The following is a 21,364-nucleotide window of genomic DNA, read 5'->3' on the forward strand; positions in this document are numbered from 1 at the left end:
TTTGCATTTTTAGTATGATAGCTTTTCTTTTGCTGCCTTTTTTCTCATTTTTAAATGTATACAGATAAGTAGCTTATTCTCATTGGACTATCGCTGACACTGTATGGAACAGAGCTTCCAATAAACAAGTGATTTTATTTCTAGTTTAAGTTATTCATTACCTTCGTTTGGAGAAAGAAGCACTTAGATTTGGGTATACTTATCACCTTTCAAAACATGATATGTGCAATATTCATGGATCCCACGTGTTTTTAAAGTTTAATAATGTTTAATTTGAATTGTTAAAGAAAAAGTGGTTTATTTAAAAGCCCCAGTGTCCTTACTTTTAAACCCAAGGACTAAAGTGTTCACTGTCTATTTGAAAATATTATTAGCTTTCCATAATGAATACTACTTTAACTACAAATTATGCTAACATTCGAATTAGCTGAAAAGTGGCCTGAGATGGCGTGGCACCATTTAGTATTTAGGCTGTTTTTTTGATGTCTTTGATGTTCTATTTTTCTGTACATTTGTTATTTCATTGTTAGTCTCTAATAAGTTCTTACTTTTCTTAATATACTTATCACCCATTTATATATATACAAATATGCAAATCAGGACTTTATTCCTTCTTCAGCAATTCCTGCCTCTGTACCTCAGCACATTACCATCTCTCCTCAAGACTTCTCAGTGTAGCCTTCTAGTTTATTTTGCTATTTGCCCTCTTGAAAATAAAATGGGAAACATAATCTCAGCTCTGATATATTATGGTATAGTGCAAGTCAATAATTAATTTTAATCTAATTAATATAGATTGTTTTCCTGCCCATTCTTCCTGATGTAGAACAAATAATTGGCAAATGGTAGCCAAGTTTTCATTTCCAAGCAAGGTCTAAATTAATATTTCACAGTTGTCACAATATAAAAAATTTGTTTGAAAAACAATTCACTAAATGTGTTAGAAGAATGTTACCTACATTTGAAATATAAATATTAGAAAAAGTAACAAGTTTCATTTCACAGACTTCTATTTGAAAAACTTGTATATACTTTTTATGTGTTTGCAGTGAGCAAATTCCTTTTTAATATCACTAAAGAAGTTTTTATTCAAATAAACACTTGCCTATATTTCTCGTATCAAGAAATCATTTCCTGACTTCTAATATCTTTCATATCTGCCCATATATACTTCCATTTAATTATAAGTTACATAAATATCATTTAAAAAGAAAAAAATGAATGTGCAGATAATTGGAAAAGTTAAGAGGTTTTAGAATAAGTCTTGGAATTTTTTATTGGACTGATAATTTTAAAGCCCATAGGTGTCAAATAATTTCTGAGACTCAGTTAAAACTTTTAATTCTGATTTGGAATTCATTTTTGCTTCATGGCTTCCACATATGAGTATTTCCTCATTTACTCAGTGTTTTGGTTTCTAATTGTTGGATTTGATTTTTCTTCAGGATGTTTTGAATAATTTGGGATCTTGTGAACTGGATGAAGATGATCTAATGCTTGATCTTGAATTTTTAGAGGAACAGAGTCTTCACCCTTCTGGTAAGTGTTAAAGAGATGAATAATATCATACAACTCCTACCCTGGTCAGTAGCTTTCACTGATAGCCTAAACACTGTTAAGGCTGCCTTCTATCTTTTCAGGCCTCAGTTTTTATAGTGTATATGCAAAGAACATGCTAGGTACCATGGAGACGCAATTTGGGTGCTTTAAATGATTTTAAAGCCTTTTATGGAAATATAAATCCTGTTGGAAGATAATTATAAATAAGAAAAACTATTAAAATATCTTTCAAAATTAGGAAATATTCTAGTTAAATATTTAACAAAAAGTTTAATATTTTCTTCTGTTTTGTGGAAGAAAGAAATAATTATAATCTCACTTTTCATTTATATAACCAAATGGAAGTTTTGTGGATCTAAGATTTACTGCTCCAAATCTTAGCCACTTCCTACATAGGTTAATGTTGATGCAATAAGGTTGATCTCAAAAGTACTAATTACCAGTAGCAGTAACAAATGCACACTCATAAACATATACACACACATAGACTTAGAGAGGAGGTAAATAAGTTTTTGTTGAATGACTTGAGGGAGCCTGATATATTTGTAATAGTTTAAATTTATATTAAAGCATAAAATATTATGTCTCCAAATTCCAGAATTACTCTATTTAAAGTTGGTCATAGGAATTATTGGTTGTCCATTCAAATTTAGATATTTGACAGCAAAAGTAAACATTTACACTTACTTTTTTTGTTGCTAATAATGCCTTTAACATAGTCATTTTCAAGTGGATATAGCATTAAACTAAAGCTTTAGAACCTTGGGACCTACTGCATACATTTAAGAAAATCAGTCTCTTATATGGTAGTGTCTTTATTTTTAATTCGTGGATATTAGACATAACCTCTGTAGTTATTTTTAGTTGTAAAACTTTATGATGAATTTTCATTTAAGTAGTATATTTGGATAATAGATAATATCATATTATCAATTGTCAAAAGAAGGCAATAACAATGTTGATATTTTCTTACACTCTATTTTAGGATAATACCAAACAAGAAACTGCATTTAAAATTTTTTCAATTGAATACCACTTTAGGATAAAAATTTCTTAGGACATTTTTCCTGTAGTTGATTTGACAGATATCCTTCTAAAAATGTAGATTTTCACACTTTTATGCAGATGGTTTTTACAACTTAGATCCAACAACTTAACTTCTAGATATCTAATTCTATGATACTGGCAAAAGACAAAATAGTACATGCATATAATTATTCACTGCAAAATATTTATAATGGGAAAATATTGGAAGCACCTGAAATGCTCATCAATAGGATATTTGTTGAATATACAATGGTTTACCAAACAGTCATTAAAAAGAAGGAGGACAGTATCCAAATCTGCTATGGCATTATTGTAAGGATATATTATTTGGTTTTGTTTTGTTTTGTTTTGTTTGGGACAAGGTCTGGCTCTGTTGCCCAGGCTGGAGTCCAGTGGCGTGATCTCAGCTCACCACAACCTCCGCCTCCTGGGCTCAAGTGATTCTCCCATCTCAGCCTCCCAAGTAGCTGGGACTGCAAATGCATGCCACCACATCCAATTTTTGTATTTTAGTAGAGACAGGGTTTCACCATGTTGCCCAGTCTGGTCTTGAACTCTTGGGCTCAAAAGATCCACTTGCCTCAGTCTCCCAAAGTGCAGGGATTACAAGTTTGAGTGACCATGCCCACCCAATCGTAAAGATGTATTGTTGATAGAGAACTTTTCTTTTCATGGATGGATTAGATGGGGAATACCAAAACCAAACCCACTGATCAATTCTCTAACATCACAAAAAGTGTAATAAATATACACTTTGCCCCTCTTGATGCAATGCTGACTGAAGTACAACAGCACAACCTCTGAAGTGTTCGTGTCTTCTCACCCCTTCCTATCCCAGTCCCAGAAGAAATAATCCATTCAAATACTTCAAACTTTGATTTTACAGGAATTATTGGAATGGTTGGAGGGAAAATGTTAAATGTCATGAAAAGATTGTGGGCAACCAAATACAGGATTTGGAGATTCTGCAAGATAAATGGTCTGGTTTCTTCAAAAGATAAATGGCATGATAAAATAGTATGAGTGGGAGTTGTAGGTTAAAAGAGGCAAATGCAATTGACATTCTTGTTGGTATACTTATTTGAAATATATATATAAACTTTTTCTATAAAGTTGTTTCTGAGTTAATCAGACAAATTAGAGGATTTACTGTTACTGCAGAATTATAGTTAATTTTATTGGGTGTTGAAATGGTATTTTGTTTTGTTTAGTTTTTTTCAGGAAATCTTTTTATAGAGATAAATGTGGTGGTACCAATATGGTATATGGGCTTTGCTTTACCAACAAGTATGAGTAAGGAAATAGATGAAACAACATCGACAAATTCTTAAAAATTATCAAAGCTGGGCAAGAGTTGCATGGGGTGAAAAGTTCATGAATTAATTATAATATTCTCTCTATTTTGTATATTTTTTGAAGATTTTCATAGTAAAAAATAAAACAAAGCAACAATTAGAAAACACTACGGTTAACATAGCAGTCTCAATTATGTTTGGTAGTCAACCACAATGATGAGAAAAGAATGATTTAAATATCTGAAGACTTATTTCAGTGTGTTTACTTGGGGACAAAATCAACCTCTTTAAACTTTAGTCTCTCCTTTATGAAGTAATAATATTACTGTGTACTTCATTAATTTATTTTAAATAAAAATGAAATAATTTTTCCAATGAATCTCTTGAGTCTACTTTAAGGTGTAGCTTGCTTAGTTAAAGCTCAAACCAGGGTACTTGATGAATCAACTGAGTTATATAAATTGTTCACAAGATAAATGGTATTAGTTTGCATACTTGAAGTGCAATTCTAATAGATAAAATATTACTTAGAGTGACTTTGGATTGTTTAATGTCACTTAATAAAATGTCTTTTGAAAATCTATTTCATTTTAGATGCCACGTTGTGTGGTTTTTTAAAAAGCAGCAAACACATGTTTATATACTTTAGCTGAGAAAGAATTATTTCCAGTTGAATTTGTTTTATACAATTTATTTTATTTATTAAGCAACATAATTAAAGACCTTCTCAGATTATAGGAAGCTCATAATTGATAATTGATATTGATAAAAATCACAGCATTAAACGTTCAAAAATGATGTTTTTAATAAAAGAACAGCGATTTTCAAAAGTCTGAAAAGTGAAATAATGATATCATTATATTCCACTGCTTATATTACTGAAAATCATTAAAGGGGTTGAAAAAATACTTCTTAAAGACAATACATATGAATTTTTGGCTACAGAGCCTTATTATGGTAGTTTATAGTAGGGCTTACTATAATGGCCAAGATTAACTTTTTAAAAGACCATAGAAGACAAGATTAAGATTGCAGATGGCAGGAAGGACTAGCTTGCAGCTCCTGCTTGGATGAACAGAGCAGGGTGTGGAGACTCACATCATGAACTTTTGCTCCAAGAACTACCGCAGGAACATACCAGGAAAGCCGAGAGAATCCGCGGACCTTTGAAGGAACTGGATCGCCACCGCAGGCTCCCTGAGATGGCAAAAAACTGGGAGTCTGCTTGCTTTCTCAGTGGGAGGCTCGTGGTCCGGGGCAAGTTCTCAGTTCTGGTCCCTGGCTGCTTGGAAAATAGACTCAGTGCTGTTGTAGGACACGATGGGAATGAGATAGGCCCTTAAGACTGTGGGCTGCATGGGAGTTGGGTGAGGCATGTGGCTGACAGCTTTCCCCAATCTCCCTGGCAAGCTATATGACTCAGCAGAGGCAGCCATAATCCCCCTGGGAATATAACTCCACTGGACTGGGAACCACACCCCCATTCCCCACAAAAGTCACAGCAAGACCCGCTGCCCAAGGAGAGGCTGAGCTCAGAAATGCCTATCCCTGACGCCACCTGGTGGTCTTTCTCTACCCTCCCTGGTGGCCTAAGACAAAGGTTACAATCTCTTGAGTGTTCTATGGCCTTGACCACGGCCTGAGAAACCTGAATACTTAACCAAGTGTCCCTAGGGCAAGTTTGCATCCTCTCTATAGGACTGCAGCTGATGCCTTCTTGAAAGTGTTACTTCCTGGCTGGAGGCTGACCAACACAAAACCAGTGCACTAAACAAAAACACAACCAAGGACCATCACAGAGTCCACTTCATTCCCCTGCTACCTCCACCAGAGCAGGTGCTAGTATCCAGGTCTGAAAGACCTGAAGATGGATCTCATCACAGGACTCTGCAGGCTCAGCCCAGAACCAGCCCAGAGCCCAGTAGCTCTGCTGGGTGGCTAGACCTGGACGGGCAAAAACAATCACTGCACTTTGGCTCTCAGGAAGTCCCATTCCTAGGGGAAGGGGGAGAGCACCACATCAAGGGAGCACTCTGTGGGACAAAAGAATCTGAATAGCAGTCCATGAGTCTCAGATCTTCCCTCTGACATAGTCTACTCAAATGAGAAGGAACCAGAGAAACAATTCTAGTAATATGACAAAACAATATTCTTTAATGTTCCCAGAAGATCATACCAGCTCACCAGCAGTGGATCCAAACCAAAAGGAAATCTCTGAATTGCCATAAAAAGAATTAGAAGGTCGATTATTAAGCTAATGAAGGAGGCACCAGAGAAAGGTGAAGTCCAACTTAAAGAAATAAAAAACATGATACATGATATGAAAGGAAAAATCTTCAATGAAATAGATAGCATAAATAAAAAATAATCACAACTTCTGGAAATCTAGGACACACTTACAGAAATGCAAAATGCACTGGAAAGCTTCAGTAATAGAATTGAACAAGCAGAAGAAAGAACTTCAGAGCTCAAAGACAAGGCTTTCAAATTAACCCAGTTCATTAAAGACAAAGAAAAAATAACTAAAAAAAAAAAAATCCTCCAAGAAGTTTGGCACTATGTTAAATGTCCAAACCCATGAATAATTGGTGTTCCTGAGGCAGAAGAGATATCTAAAAGTTTGGAAAACGTATTTGATGGAATAACTGGGGAAAACTTCCTCAGCCTTGTTAGAGATCTCCAAATTCAAGAAGCTCAAAGAACACCTGGGAAATTCATCACAAAAAGATCATGACCTAGGCACACAGTCATCAGGTTACCTAAAGTCAAGATGAATGAAATAATTTTAAGAGCTGTGAGGCAAAAGCATCAGGGAACTTATAAATGAAAACCTATCAGATTAACAGTAGATTTCTCAGCAGAAACCTTACGAGCTAGAAGGGATTGGGTTCTATTTTTAGCCTTCTTAAACAAAACAATTATCAGGCAAGAATTTTGTTTCTAGCAAAACTAAGCTTCATAAATGAAGGAAAGATAAAGTCTTTTCCAGATAAACAAATGCCGAAATAATTCGCCACTACCAAGCCAGCACTACAAGAACTGCCAAAAGGAGCTCTAAATCTTGAAACAAATTTTTAAAATACACCATAAGAGAAACTCCTTAAAGCATAAATCTCACTGAACTTATATAACAGTAATAAAATGAAAAAAAAAGTATGCTGGCAACAAATAGCATGATGAATAGAATAGTACCTCATGTCTCAATATTAACATTGAATGTAAATAGCCTAAATGCTCCACTGAAAAGAGACAGAATGGCAGAATGGGTAATAATTCACTAACCAAGTTTGTTCTGTTTTCAGGAAACTCACCTAACACATAAGAATTCACATAAACTTAAGATAAAGGGGTGGAAAAAGATATTCCATGCAAATGGACAACAAAAGTGAGCAGGAGTAGCTATTATTATACCAGACAAAACAAACTTTAAAGCAACAGCAGTTAAAAAAGGCAAAGAGGGACATTATATAACGATAAGAGGAGTAGTCCAATAGGAAAATATTGCGGTTCTAAATATATATGCACCTAACACTGGAGCTCCCAAATTTAGAAAACAATTACAATTAGACCTAAGAAATGAGATAGATGGCAACACAATAATGGTGGGGGACTTCAATACTTCACTGACAGCACTAGGCAGGTCATCGAGACAAAGTCAGCAAAGAAACAATGGACTTAACTATACCCTACAACAAATAGACTTAACAGATACTTACAGAACATTCTACCCAACAACTGCAGAATATATGTTGTATTCATCAGCACACGGAATGTTCTCCAAGATAGACCATATGACAGTCCACTAAACAAGTCTCAGTAAATTTAAGGAAATCGAAATTATATCAATTATTCCTTCAGACCACAGTGGAATAAAATTGGAAATCAACTCCAAAAGGAACCTTCAAAACCATGCAAATACATGGAAATTAAATAACCTGCTTCTGCATGATCATTGGGTGAACAATGATATCAAAATGGAACTTAAAAAATTATTTGAACTGAATGATAATAGTGATAAAACCTATCAAAACCTTTGGGATATAGTAAAAGCAGTGCTAAGAGGAAACTTCATAAAATTAAATGTCTACATCAAAAATTCTGAAAGAGCACAAATAGGCAATCTAAGGTCACACCTCACGGAATTGGAGAAACAAGAACAAACCAAACACAAACCCAGCAGAAGAAAATAAATAACAAAATTCAGAGCAGAACCAAATGAAACTGAAACAACAACAACAAAAAATACAAAAGATGAATGAATCAAAAAGCTTTTTCTTTGAAAAAAATAAATAAAATTGATAGACCATTAGCGAGATTAACCTAGAAAAGAAGAGAGAAGATCCAAATAATCTCAATTAGAAACAAATTGAGGCATTACAACTGATACCACAGAAATACAAAAGATTATTCAAAGCTACCATGAACACCTTTACACACATAAACTAGTGGAGATGGATAAATTCCTGAAAATATATGGCCCTCGTAGATTAAACCAGGAGGATATAAAATCTCTGAACAGACCAATAATAAGCAGCAAGCTTGAAATGATAATTTAAAAACTGTCAACAAAAAAAGTTTAGGACCAGATGGATTCACAACTGAATTCTATCAGACATTCAAAGAAGAATTGGTCCCAATCCTGTTGACACTATTCTAAGAGACAGAGAAAGAAGAAATCCTCCTTAAATCATTCTACGAAGCCAGTATCAGCCTGATACCAAAACCAGGGAAAGACATAACAAAAGAAAACTACAGACAAATATCCCTGATGAACATAGATGCAAAAATTCTCGACAAAATACTAGCAAACTAAATCCAGCAGCATATCAAAAAGATAATCCGGAGGTAGAGCCAAGATGGACGAATAAGAACAGCTCCAGTCTACAGCTCCCAGAGTGAGCGACACAGAAGACAGGTGATTTCTGCATTTCCAACTGAGGTACCGGGTTCATCTCACAGGGGGAGTGCTGGACAGTGGGTGCAGGACAGTGGGTGCAGTGCACACTACATGAGCCGAAGCAGGGCGAGGCATCACCTCACCCGGGAAGCGCAAGGGGTCATGGACTTCCCTTTCCTAGTCAAAGAAAGGGGTGACAGATGGCACCTGGAAAATTGGGTCACTCCCACCCTAATACTGTGCTTTTCCAACGGGCCTAACAAACAGTACACCAGCAGATTATATCCCGCACCTGGCTTGGAGGGTCCTATGCCCATAGAGCCTCGCTCATTGCTAGCAAAGCAGTCTGAGATCAAACTGCAAGGTGGCAGCAAGGCTGGGGAGGGGCGCCTTCCATTGCCCAGGCTTGAGTAGGTAAACAGAGCGGCTGGGAAGCTCAAACTGGGTAGAGCCCACCACAGCTCAAGGAGGCCTGCCTGCCTCTGTAGGCTCCACCTCTGGGGGCAGGGAACAGACAAACAAAAGACAGCAATAATCTCTGCAGACTTAAACGTCCCTGTCTGACAGCTTTGAAGAGAGTAGTGGTTCTCCCAGCACACAGCTTGAGATCTGAGAACGGGCAGACTGCCTCCTCAAGTGGGTCCCTAACCCCCAAGTAGCCTAACTGGGAGGCACCGTCAAGTAGGGGAGGACTGACACCTCACATGGCCGGGTACTCCTCTGAGACAAAACTTCCAGATGAACGATTAAGCAGCAGCATTTGTGGTTCACCAATATCCGCTGTTCTGCAGCCACCGCTGCTGATACCCAGGCAAACAGGGTCTGGAGTGGACCTCCAGTAAACTCCAACAGATCTGCAGCTGAGGGTCCTGACTGTTAGAAGGAAAACTAACAAACAGAAAGGACATCCACACCAAAAACCCATCTGTACGTCACCATCACTAAAGACCAAAGGTAGATAAAACCACAAAGATGGGGAAAAAAAAGAACAGAAAAACCGGAAACTCTAAAAATCAGAGCACCTCTCCTCCTCCAAAGGAATGCAGCTCCTCACCAGCAACAGAACAAAGCTGAACGGAGAATGACTTTGATGAGTTGAGAGAAGAAGGCTTCAGAAGATCAAACTTCTCCAAGCTAAAGGAGGAAGTTCGAACGAATGGCAAAGAAGTTGAAAACTTTGAAAAAAAATTAGATGAATGGATAGCTAGAATAACCAATGCAGAGAAGTCCTTAAAGGACCTGATGGAGCTGAAAACCACAGCACGAGAACTACGTGATAAATGCACAAGCCTCGGTAACCGATGCAATCAACTGGAAGAAAGGGTATCAGTGATGGAAGACAAAATGAATGAAATGAAGTGAGAAGAGAAGTTTAGAGAAAAAAGAATAAAAAGAAACGAACCAAGCCTCCAAGAAATATGGGACTATGTGAAAAGACCAAATCTACGTCTCATTGGTGTACCTGAAAGTGACGGGAGAATGGAACCAAGTTGGAAAACACTCTGCAGGATATTATCCAGGAGAACTTCCCCAATCTAGCAAGGCAGGCCAACATTCAAATTCAGGAAATACAGAGAATGCCACAAAGATACTCCTCAAGAAGAGCAACTCCAAGACACATAATTGTCAGATTCACCAAAGTTGAAATGAAGGAAAAAATGTTAAGGGCAGCCAGAGAGAAAGGTTGGGTTACCCACAAAGGGAAGCCCATCAGACTAACAGCTGGTCTCTCGGCAGAAACTCTACAAGCCAGAAGAGAGTGGGTGCCAGTATTCAACATTCTTAAAGAAAAGAATTTTCAACACAGAATTTCATATCCAGACAAACTAAGGTTCATACGTGAAGGAGAAATAAAATACTTTACAGACAAGCAAATGCTGAGAGATTTTGTCACCACCAGGCCTGCCCTAAAAGAGCTCCTGAAGGAAGCAATAAACATGGAAAGGAACAACCGGTACCAGGCACTGTAAAACATGCTAAATTGTAAAGACCATCAAGGCTAGGAAGAAACTGCATCAACTAAAGAGCAAAATAACCAGCTAACATCATAATGACAGGATCAAATTCACACATAACAGTACTAACCTTAAATGTAAATGGGCTAAATGCTCCAATTAAAAGGCATAGACTGGCAAATTGGATAAAGAGTCAAGACCCATCAGTGTGCTTTATTCAGGAAACCCATCTCACGTGCAGAGACACAGATAGGCTCAAAATAAAGAGATGGAGGAAGATCTGCCAAACAAATGGAAAACAAAAAAAGGCAGGGGTTGCACTCCTAGTCTTGGATAAAACAGACTTTAAACCAACAAAAATAAAAAGAGACAAAGAAGGCCATTACATATTGGTAAAGGGATCAATTCAACAAGAAGAACTATCCTAAATATATATGCACCCAATACAGGAGCACCTAGATTCATAAAGCAAGTCCTTAGTGACCTACAAAGAGACTTAGACTCCCACACAATAAAAATGGGAGACTTTAACACCCCACTGTCAACATTAGACAGATCAATGAGACAGAAAGTTAGCAAGGATATCCAGGAATTGAACTCAGCTCTGCACCAAGCAGACCTAATAGACATCTGCAGAACTCTCCACCCCAAATCAACAGAATATACATTCTTCTCAGCACCACACCACACTTATTCCAAAATTGACCACATAGTTGCAAGTAAAGCACTCCTCAGCAAATGTAAAAGAACAGAAAGTATAACAAACTGTCTCTCAGACCACAGTGCAATCAAACTAGAACTCAGAACTAAGAAACTCACTCAAAACCACTCAACAACATGGAAACTGAACAACCTGCTCCTGCATGACTACTGGGTACATAACAAAATGAAGGCAGAAATAAAGATGTTCTTTGAAACCAACGAGAACAAAGACACAACATACCAGAATCTCTGGGACACATACAAAGCAGTGTGTAGAGGGAAATTTATAGCACTAAATGCCCACAAGGGAAAGCAGGAAAGATCTAAAATTGACACCCTAACATCACAATTAAAGAACTAGAAAAGCAAGAGCAAACACATTCAAAAGCTAGCAGAAGGCAAGAAATAACTAACATCAGAGCAGAACTGAAGGAAATAGAGACACAAAAAGCCCTTCAAAAAATCAATGAATCCAGGAGCTGATTTTTTGAAAAGATCAACAAAATAGATAGACCACTAGCAAGACTAATAAAGAAAAAAAGAGAGAAGAATCAAAGAGTTGCAATAAAAAATGACAAAGGAGATATCACTACCGTTCCCACAGAAATACAAACTACCATCAGAGAATACTATAAACACCTCTACACAAATAAACTAGGAAATCTAGAAGAAATGGATAAATTCCTGGACACATATACCCTCCCAAGGCTAAACCAGGAAGAAGTTGAATCTCTGAATAGACCAATGACAGGCTCTGAAATTGAGGCAAGAATTAATAGCTTACCAACCCAAAAAAAGTCCAGGGCCAGATGGATTCACAGCCAAATTCTACCAGAGGTACAAGGAGGAGCTGATACCATTCCTTCTGAAACTATTCCAATCAATAGAAAAAGAGGGAATCCTCCCTAACTCATTTTATGAGGCCAGCATAATCCTGATACCAAAGGCTTGCAGAGACACAACCAAAAAAGAGAATTTTAGACCAATATCCTTGATGAACCTTGATGCAAAAATCCTCAATAAAATACTGGCAAACCGAATCCAGCAACATATCAAAATCTTATCCACCATGATCAAGTGGGCTTCATCCCTGGGATGCAAGGCTGTTTCAACATACGAAAATCAATAAACGTAATCCAGCATATAAACAGAACCAAAGACAAAAACCACATGATTATCTCTATAGATGCAGAAAAGGCCTTTGACAAAATTCAACAACCCTTCATGCTAAAAACTCAATAAATTAGGTATTGATGGGACGTATCTCAAAATAATAAGAGCTATCTATGATAAACCCACAGCCAATATCATACTGTATGGCCCAAAACTGGAAGCATTCCCTTTGAAAACTGGCACAAGACAGGGATGCCCTCTCTCACCACTCCTATTCAACATAGTGTTGGAAGTTCTGGCCAGGGCAATCAGGCAGGAGAAGGAAACAAAGGGCATTCAATGTGGATAAGAGGAAGTCAAATTGTCCCTGTTTGCAGATGACATGATTGTACATCTAGAAAACCCCATCATCTCAGCCCAAAATCTCCTCAAGCTGATAAGCAACTTCAGCAAAGTCTCAGGATACAAAATCAATGTGCAAAAATCACAAGCATTCTTATACACCAATAACAGACAAACAGAGAGCCAAATCATGAATGAACTCCCATTCACAATTGCTTCAAAGAGAATCAAATACCTAGGAATCCAACTTACAAGGGATGTGAAGGACCTCTTCAAGGAGAACTACAAACCACTGCTCAATGAAATAAAAGAGGATAAAAACAAATGGAAGAACATTCCATGCTCATGGGTAGGAAGAATCAATATCGTGAAAATGGCCATACTGCCCAAGGTAATTTATAGATTCAATGCCATCCCCATCAAGCTACCAATAACTTTCTTCACAGAATTGGAAAAACTACTTTAAAGTTCCTATGGAACCAAAAAAGAGCCCGCATTGCCAAGTCAATCTTAAGCCAAAAGAACAAAGCTGGAGGCATCATGCTGCCTGACTTCAAACTATACTACAAGGCTACAGTAACCAAAACAGCATGGTACTGGTACCAAAACAGAGATATAGATCAATGGAACAGAACAGAGCCCTTGGAAATAATGCTGCGTATCTACAACTATCTGATCTTTGACAAACCTGAGAAAAACAAGCAATGGGGAAAGGATTCCCTATTTAATAAATGGTGCTGGGAAAACTGGCTAGCCATATGTAGAAAGCTGAAACTGGATCCCTTCCTTACACCTTATACAAAAATTAATTCAAGATGGATTAAAGACTTACATGTTAGACCTAAAACCATAAAAACCCTAGAAGAAAACCTAGGCAATACCATTCAGGACATAGGCATGGGCAGGTACTTCATGTCTAAAACACCAAAAGCAATGGCAACAAAAGCCAAAATTGACAAATGGGATCTAATTAAACTAAAGAGCTTCTGCACAGCAAAAGAAACCACCATCAGAGCGAACAGGCAACCTACAGAATAGGAGAAAATTTTTGCAACCTACTCATCTGACAAAGGGCTAATATCCAGAATATACAATGAACTCAAACAAATTTACAAGAAAAAAAAACAACCCCATCAAAAAGTGGGTGAAGGGTATGAACAGACACTTCTCAAAAGAAGACATTTATGCAGCCAAAAAAACGCATGAAAAAATGCTCATCATCACTGGCCATCAGAGAAATGCAAATAAAAACCGTAATGAGATACCATCTCACACCAGTTAGAATGGCGATCATTAAAAAGTCAGGAAACAACAGGTGCTGGAGAGGATGTGGAGAAATAGGAACACTTTTACACTGTTGGTGGGACTGTAAACTAGTTCAACCATTGTGGAAATTGGTGTGGCTATTCCTCAGGGATCTAGAAGTAGAAATACCATTTGACGCAGCCATCCCATTACTGGGTATATACCAAAAAGATTGTAATCATGCTGCTATAAAGACACATGCACATGTATGTTTATTGCAGCCCTATTCACAATAGCAAAGACTTTGAACCAAGCCAAATGTCCAACAATGATAGACTGGATTAAGAAAATGTGGCACATATACACCATGGAATACTATGCAGCCATAAAAAATGATGAGTTCATGTCCTTTGTAGGGACATGGATGAAGCTGGAAACCATCATTCTCAGCAAACTATCGCAAGAACAAAAAACCAAACAGCGCATGTTCTCACTCATAGGTGGGTATTGAACTATGAGAATACATGGACACAGGAGGGGGAACATCACACATCAAGGACTGTTGTAGGGTGGGGGAGGGGGCAGGGATAGCACTGGGAGATGTACCTAATGCTAAATGATGAGTTAATGGGTGCAGCACACCAGCATGGCACACGTATACATATGTAACAAACTTGCACGTTGTGCATGTGTACCCTAAATCTTAAAACATAATAATAATAAAAAAAAAAAAAAGAATTTTGAATGTTAAAAAAAGATGCTGAATCATAAATATAAACATAGAAAAAAAAAACCAAAATGATAATCCACGATGATCAAGTGGTTTTCATACGAAGGATGCAGGGATGGTTTAACAGATGTAAGTCAATAAAAGTGGCACACAACAAAAATAGAATTAAAAACACGTATCACATGATCATCTCAATAGACTTAGAAAAAGCCTTTGACAAAATCCAGCATCGCTTTATGATTAAAATCCTCAGCAAAATCAGCATAGAAGGGACATACCTTAAGGTAATAAAAGCCATCTATGACAGACCCACAGACAACATCATACTGAATGGGGAAAAGTTGAAAGCATTCTCCCTGAGAACTGGAACAAGACAAAGATGCTCACTTTCACTACTCCTATTCAACGTGGTACTGGAAGTCCTAGCCAGAGCAATCAGACAAGCGAAAGAAATAAAGAACATCCAAATCAGTAAAGAGGAAGTCAAACTGTCGCCGTTTGCTGAAGACATGATCATATACCAAAAAACCCTAAAGACTCATCCAAAAACCTCCTGGTAAATGAATTTAGCAGAGATTCGGGATACCAAATTAATGTACCCAAATCAGTAGCCCTTCTGTACACCAACAGTTACCAACCTGAGAATCAAATCAAGAACTCAATCCCTTTCACAATAGCTGCAAAAACATAAAGTAAAATACTTAGGAATATACCTAACCAAGGACATGAAAGACCTCTACAAGATAAACTACAAACAGTGCTGAAAGAAATCATCAATGACACAAACAAATGGAAACACATCCCGTGCTCATGGATGGGAAAACGATTATCGTGAAAATAACCATACTGCTAAAAGCAACGTACAAATTCAGTGCAATTCCCTTCAAAACACTACCATTATTGTTTGCAGAACTAGAAAGAAAAAACCCTAAAATTCATATGGAACCATAAAAGAGCTCACATAGCCAAAGCAAGACTAAGCAAACAAATCTGGAGGCACATTACCCAACTTCAAATTATAAGGCCATGGTCACCAAAACAGCATGGTACTGGTATAAAAATTATATGGGGTGTGAATGTTTAGTTTTTGCCGATTGTATTGAATAATTTGAATAGTTTCATAAATCCTTTTAATAAAGAGTCCTAAATTAATATATCTTCTTCCTAGAAGGAGCAGTAGTACAAATAATGGTACAAATAAAATATGTTTTATAGTGCAGTAAGTGGATATTATTATTTTTATGAAAGCCAGGAAGAACAATTTCAATGAAAGAATGGTATATGAATTCAAAGTGAGTTCCTAAAGGAGATAGCCTTGAGAGGAAAAAAATTTAAAAATAAAATTAAAAATTTCAATAATTTACCATGATCTTGGCATTATCTAATTTTATTGTTTTAAATTCTAATATAAAGGCTAAGGTTTTCAATTTAATAAGTTTTAGATTTAAAGGATTTTTTTATTATATTTTCTTGAGTTTCTGAAAAATATTTTCTGGAAACCATTTTTTGTGAAATAATTAATACACATTATGTTTCAAACACAGGATTATAAATTTTTTACTACCAGACATTTCTATTTTCTTGTGGTAAAATATTACATTTATTGTTTCTTCTTTAAATAAATAATTTATAAAGCATATATGATCAAGCACAGGGATTTTATGTTAGAAAATATGAGATGCTAGCATTTATACCTTGATAAACTAAAAAGTATATTAGTGACCCTTCACACTTTTTATCTGTCCTCACTTTCTTATTCATGTTTGTATAGTATTCTTTTTGTCACAAATTGAGTCATGTAGTATGTTAGCAGTGAGGTTCGTTAGAAAAACCTCAGCATATTTTTTTCAAAAGGGGTTTTAATGATATTTACTAGCATTTAATATTTCAAAGACTTGACCTTGACATATTCAAGGTCAATATTTCAAATAAATTCTCTTGAAATTCTCTTCACAGTGAAGTATATGTTATGAACTATACAATTTGTCAAAGGAAAAATACCAGCAATACATTTTTGTTTGTTTTTCTTTATGTAGTTTCACATTTGTTTTGAGGATATTTTTCTATTCACTTACGCATCTTGCAAAATATTTATAACACAGATAAAATAATAATCATTTAAGGAAAACAAAGTAACCAGGATGTGAAAAAAAATAAGATGAGGCTATGGATAAGGTTAAGGCACAAAAAGTTTACTAGTGTTATGATGGTGAATTGAAAATGTTATATTGAGTGTCCTATTAGCATGTATGAAGAAAGAAATTCAATCAGCTGAAAAATCAAAATATATACCATCAATCATTCAATCAGTGAATGCATTTTTTTAAATAAAAGAATTCTTGTTCCTAAGAACTGAAATATATTTTGCTCACATGTCTTCATAAGGTGCACATGATTTGAATCGGGAATAATTTCCTTAGCAACCCCCTTCAGTACAAGCTGAGACATCATGCTGCCAGTTCAGTATAAACAGTTCTAAATGGTGCCACATCAGTGTGGCAAAAGCTTGGAGCCTTATAAGGAACCTACTTAATCCAAAAATAAAATCGATTAACTTTTTTTATACTTTGTATTCCTCAAATAATTTCAATATGGAAATTAGGTAAAGTAAATATTGTCAAGAATTTTAGTCAGACAGAAAGTAATTACCATAAAGCTTAATAAAATATCAGATATTAAGCAATGTTATTTCCTGATGAATCCTCTGAAATGAGCCCTTGATGAAAGGTAACCACTGGGCAACAAATAAGACAATTTTGCAAATGGCTGTTATCAAATAACTGGTTAAATATTAAGCAATGCATATTCTAAATAAGAATTTGGGTTTGTGTTTTGGAATACTTAATCTTTAGCTATTTATTCCATGGTAAACTAAAGCAAGGTCCTGTTTCTATTTCGGCTACTCATAGGATTATCTTCGTAGTGGCAGAAGCTGATGGGAAATATGCAACTGGGTAATGACAGTGATGCATCATAATTAAATGAATTAAAGTTAAAAGAGGGCTAAAACACATTTTAGTGTTACCCGTTTGAAGTATATTACTTACAATATTGTTTCTTTAATTCTTACCCTGACATCTGTGTTAGTACTGGGGTAGGTTGTACATAATCATTGGCAATTTGTAGCTGGAGATCTCAGTTGATGGGAGTAGAACTAGCAGGGGCTTCAGGGTGGGGAAATGGAGAGATGATCAAAAGATACAAACTTTCAGTTGTAAGATGAGCACATTCTGAGGATCTAATATACAGCATGAATGGTGAGGGATGTGTTAATTAATCTGTGGCTATCATTGCACAGTATGTACGTATATCAAATCATTTACCTTTTTTACCTTGACTATATTCAATCTTATTTATCAATTAAATATTTTAAAATTCATAAAGTTAAAAATATGTTGATGGAAAGGAAAATTGAATGCCTATAATGAGCCAGTGTCTTTTTGTAAAGCCTCTCAACTTAATCCTCACAATAATTCTCTGAGAGAAAATTGCACCTTAATGATTCATTCAAAATAAAGAAACTACAAATTAATATCAAAAGAGAGCAGGCATTTTAAAGATAGGCATATCCAAGTTAGAATTCCAGCTCTGCCCACAGTTGCTTTCAACAAATGATATTTCTGAGCTCAGTTTCCTCATTTGTAAAATGACAATAATTATGTCTGTCTCAAAATATAATCCTATCTAAATGAGTGACATGCAAAGTTTTATTCTCAGTTGCCCAAAATAGGGTAAGAGCCCAGTACAAGTTGGTTACCATTCTTGAAATTTTAGACAGTTTTAATTCCTTGTTAAAGACTTTGTCCCATTATTGGTTATTTTTTGTAGACCCTAGTTTCTTAATGTTTTATCATTATTATAAATTATTTTAAAATATGCTTTCTGATTTAAATTTTATTATCTAAATTTTATGTAACATTTTAAGTGATAATTTACTAGTACTAAATATTCAAAAATCAATTAGGGCACTTTGCTTATAATAGGTGGTATATTTCTTTGTGTTAAAACCAGTGCATTTACCATAAAAAAGAATGAGTTCATGTTCTTTGCAGGGACATGGATGAAGCTGAAAACCATTATTCTTAGCAAACTAACACAGGAACAGAAAACCAAACACCAGATGTTCTCACTTATAAGTGGGAGTTGAACAATGAGAACATGTGGACACAGGCAGGGGAACATCACACACCAGGGCCTGTCAGTGGGTTGGGGGCAAGAGGAGGGAGAGAATTAGGACAAATACCTAAATGCATTCAGGGCTTAAAACCTAGATGACGGATTGATAGGTGCAGCAAACCACCATGGCACATGTATGCCTATGTAACAAACCTGCACCTTCTGCACATGTATCCCAGAACGTAAAGTATAATAAATATAAAAAAAATTTTAAAAAACCAACACATTTAAATCCATGAACTTTTTTTTCTGGTTGTTAGTCAAATGTCCAAATTGCCATAGCATATTTAAAATAGAAATTTATTTGAAAAAGAATAAATTTCTATTTTAAATACCTTAAAAATTATTAACCATTAATATTAACCATTAATCATTAATACTCAAAGAGAAATTATGGCTGTTACTTTGTATTAAGGTTGATATTTACAATTTGCAGAAGAGTTTTAAAATTAAAAATATGTTTTACTTATTTAATGTTTTTGGATAAAAAGAATGTAATGGTCATTTGGATGATAGAATGAAGATATTTTATGTTGTTTTGGTTATTTATTTAGTATATTAGATCTGGAAACACCTAGGGCAGTGTCTCTTGGTATATGTCCAAAGGAAAATGGGGAAGTAATGGCCCAATGATATCAATTAGGAATTAATTACGTAGTTGCTAAATTATTTTGAGTTTGATGAACAAGCAATATAAAAATTCTGCAGTGAGTTAGGAACTCCTCCTGTGCCTATTAATTAGGGAGGTAATTTTTGTTATTAATTTTTAATGGATAATAGCACAGCAGAACGGAGATGAAACCCTAGTGGTTTTCCTAATACGAATGGTAATGTACAGAGAATTGCAACAACATTCACACAGGGAAAATTATAGAAATCAACTATAAATTTCTACAAGCTCTGATGTGTCTTGGTCAGAAAAAGTGTGTCTAAAGTATTTTTAATCTGATTATGTAAAACTAAGAAACATATAGCACTTAATTTTCGAAGTGTAACATAATGGTTAAAAATATGGATGCTGGCTCTGGAATTAGACAAATCTCAACCACCAGCCATGATATATAAACTTGAGCAAGTTATTTAATCTTTTTCAGCTTTTCTTCTTCATCTGAAAATGGGGGTGATGATAGTATCTACCTCATAAATTTGATGGAGAAACAATAAGTTAAAGCATTGTAGAATATGCAGTCTCATATCCAGCATATATGTTTTTAAGAACTACTGCTAATACCATTTAAAAAATATGCATGTAAAATGTGATATACCTGTATGTAGGCCAATCAGCATCTGATTCTGACAGATTTAGTGATCTTTCCAGTCTCTATTAGCGGAAAATCTTAACATTTTTAAATGTAGAATTTCTCAAATTTTAAGTATAGAATGCCACAGCACATGCAACTAGTTTTTATCATTTATTTCTAAGCTTATAAAATTATAGCACTAAATAAAATAATGGAATAATAAATAATATTTATTGAGTCTAGGTGCCAATTTATGAGGTAAATAATATCACTTTCTCATTTGAGAAAGTTGGAGCTTTGAGTGATAAAACATTATAGGAATAAATATCCCAGCTAGACTCAAACATGGTATTTCTGACTCTGAGGCTCTGTAATTAGCCATTTTGATTCTATTGACTAATAAAAGTAATTCATATAAAATGTTAAAATCACATGTTCACTGAAGCATTTGTTTGAAACTGATCTTTTGTTCTAATAGCTTTTTAAGTTATGGGCATCACTTAATATATATTTGTCTTTGACTTCACCTAAGAAGTTGGAATTAACTATGTTTATTTATTGAAGCATCTACATTGTGCTGACCACTGGCCTAGGCACTTAGTTCTTTCAGGTTTTGCTCTAGTTTTAAGCTATAATTTCTAAGCATTTTGGATTATCTAGTTTAATCTTCACAGCAATTCTTAGAAAGTGTTGTCATTCTCTCTTCATAGATGAAGGAAGAGAGACCCAGAAGAGCACTGTTATTTGTGCATGATTACAGAGCTATTCTTGGGTTTCAATTATGCCTTTGTGGCTTTGATACCCACTTACTGTTTCCACTATAAAAGCTCTCAATGATGTTTAGTTACTAGAAGGAGCAGTTATAATAGAGTTTCCAAATTTTCTATTACAGTACAGTTTTGATAACACTTTAGTGAGGATGAAATTGTGATCTCAGTTGTCACTTTGTGGGTTTCATCAGCAGATCCTATTACTCTGCATTTCTACTTTAAAAGGGACATGATATCTGTTATCTGCTTGGTTGCCATTAGATGGCAATCTTGTTCTTATAACAATGATAG

The 21,364-nt window shown here is 35.5% G+C and overlaps 1 protein-coding gene across 10 annotated transcripts in view; it reads left to right on the forward strand.

The window, feature by feature from the left end:
- The window catches only part of CCSER1 (coiled-coil serine rich protein 1), a 1,459,661-nt gene that overhangs the window by 262,654 nt on the left and 1,175,643 nt on the right, over window positions 1-21,364 (forward strand). For all 10 annotated transcript variants that reach the window (XM_063663910.1, XM_054484478.1, XM_054484477.2 and 7 more), the window contains one exon: window positions 1,446-1,539. In XM_063663910.1, coding sequence (XP_063519980.1) covers window positions 1,446-1,539 — 94 coding nt within the window. The remainder of the gene's footprint in view (window positions 1-1,445; window positions 1,540-21,364) is intronic.

Source organism: Pongo pygmaeus, chromosome 3 (assembly GCF_028885625.2).
Source record: "Pongo pygmaeus isolate AG05252 chromosome 3, NHGRI_mPonPyg2-v2.0_pri, whole genome shotgun sequence".
NCBI classification, from domain to species: domain Eukaryota; kingdom Metazoa; phylum Chordata; class Mammalia; order Primates; family Hominidae; genus Pongo; species Pongo pygmaeus.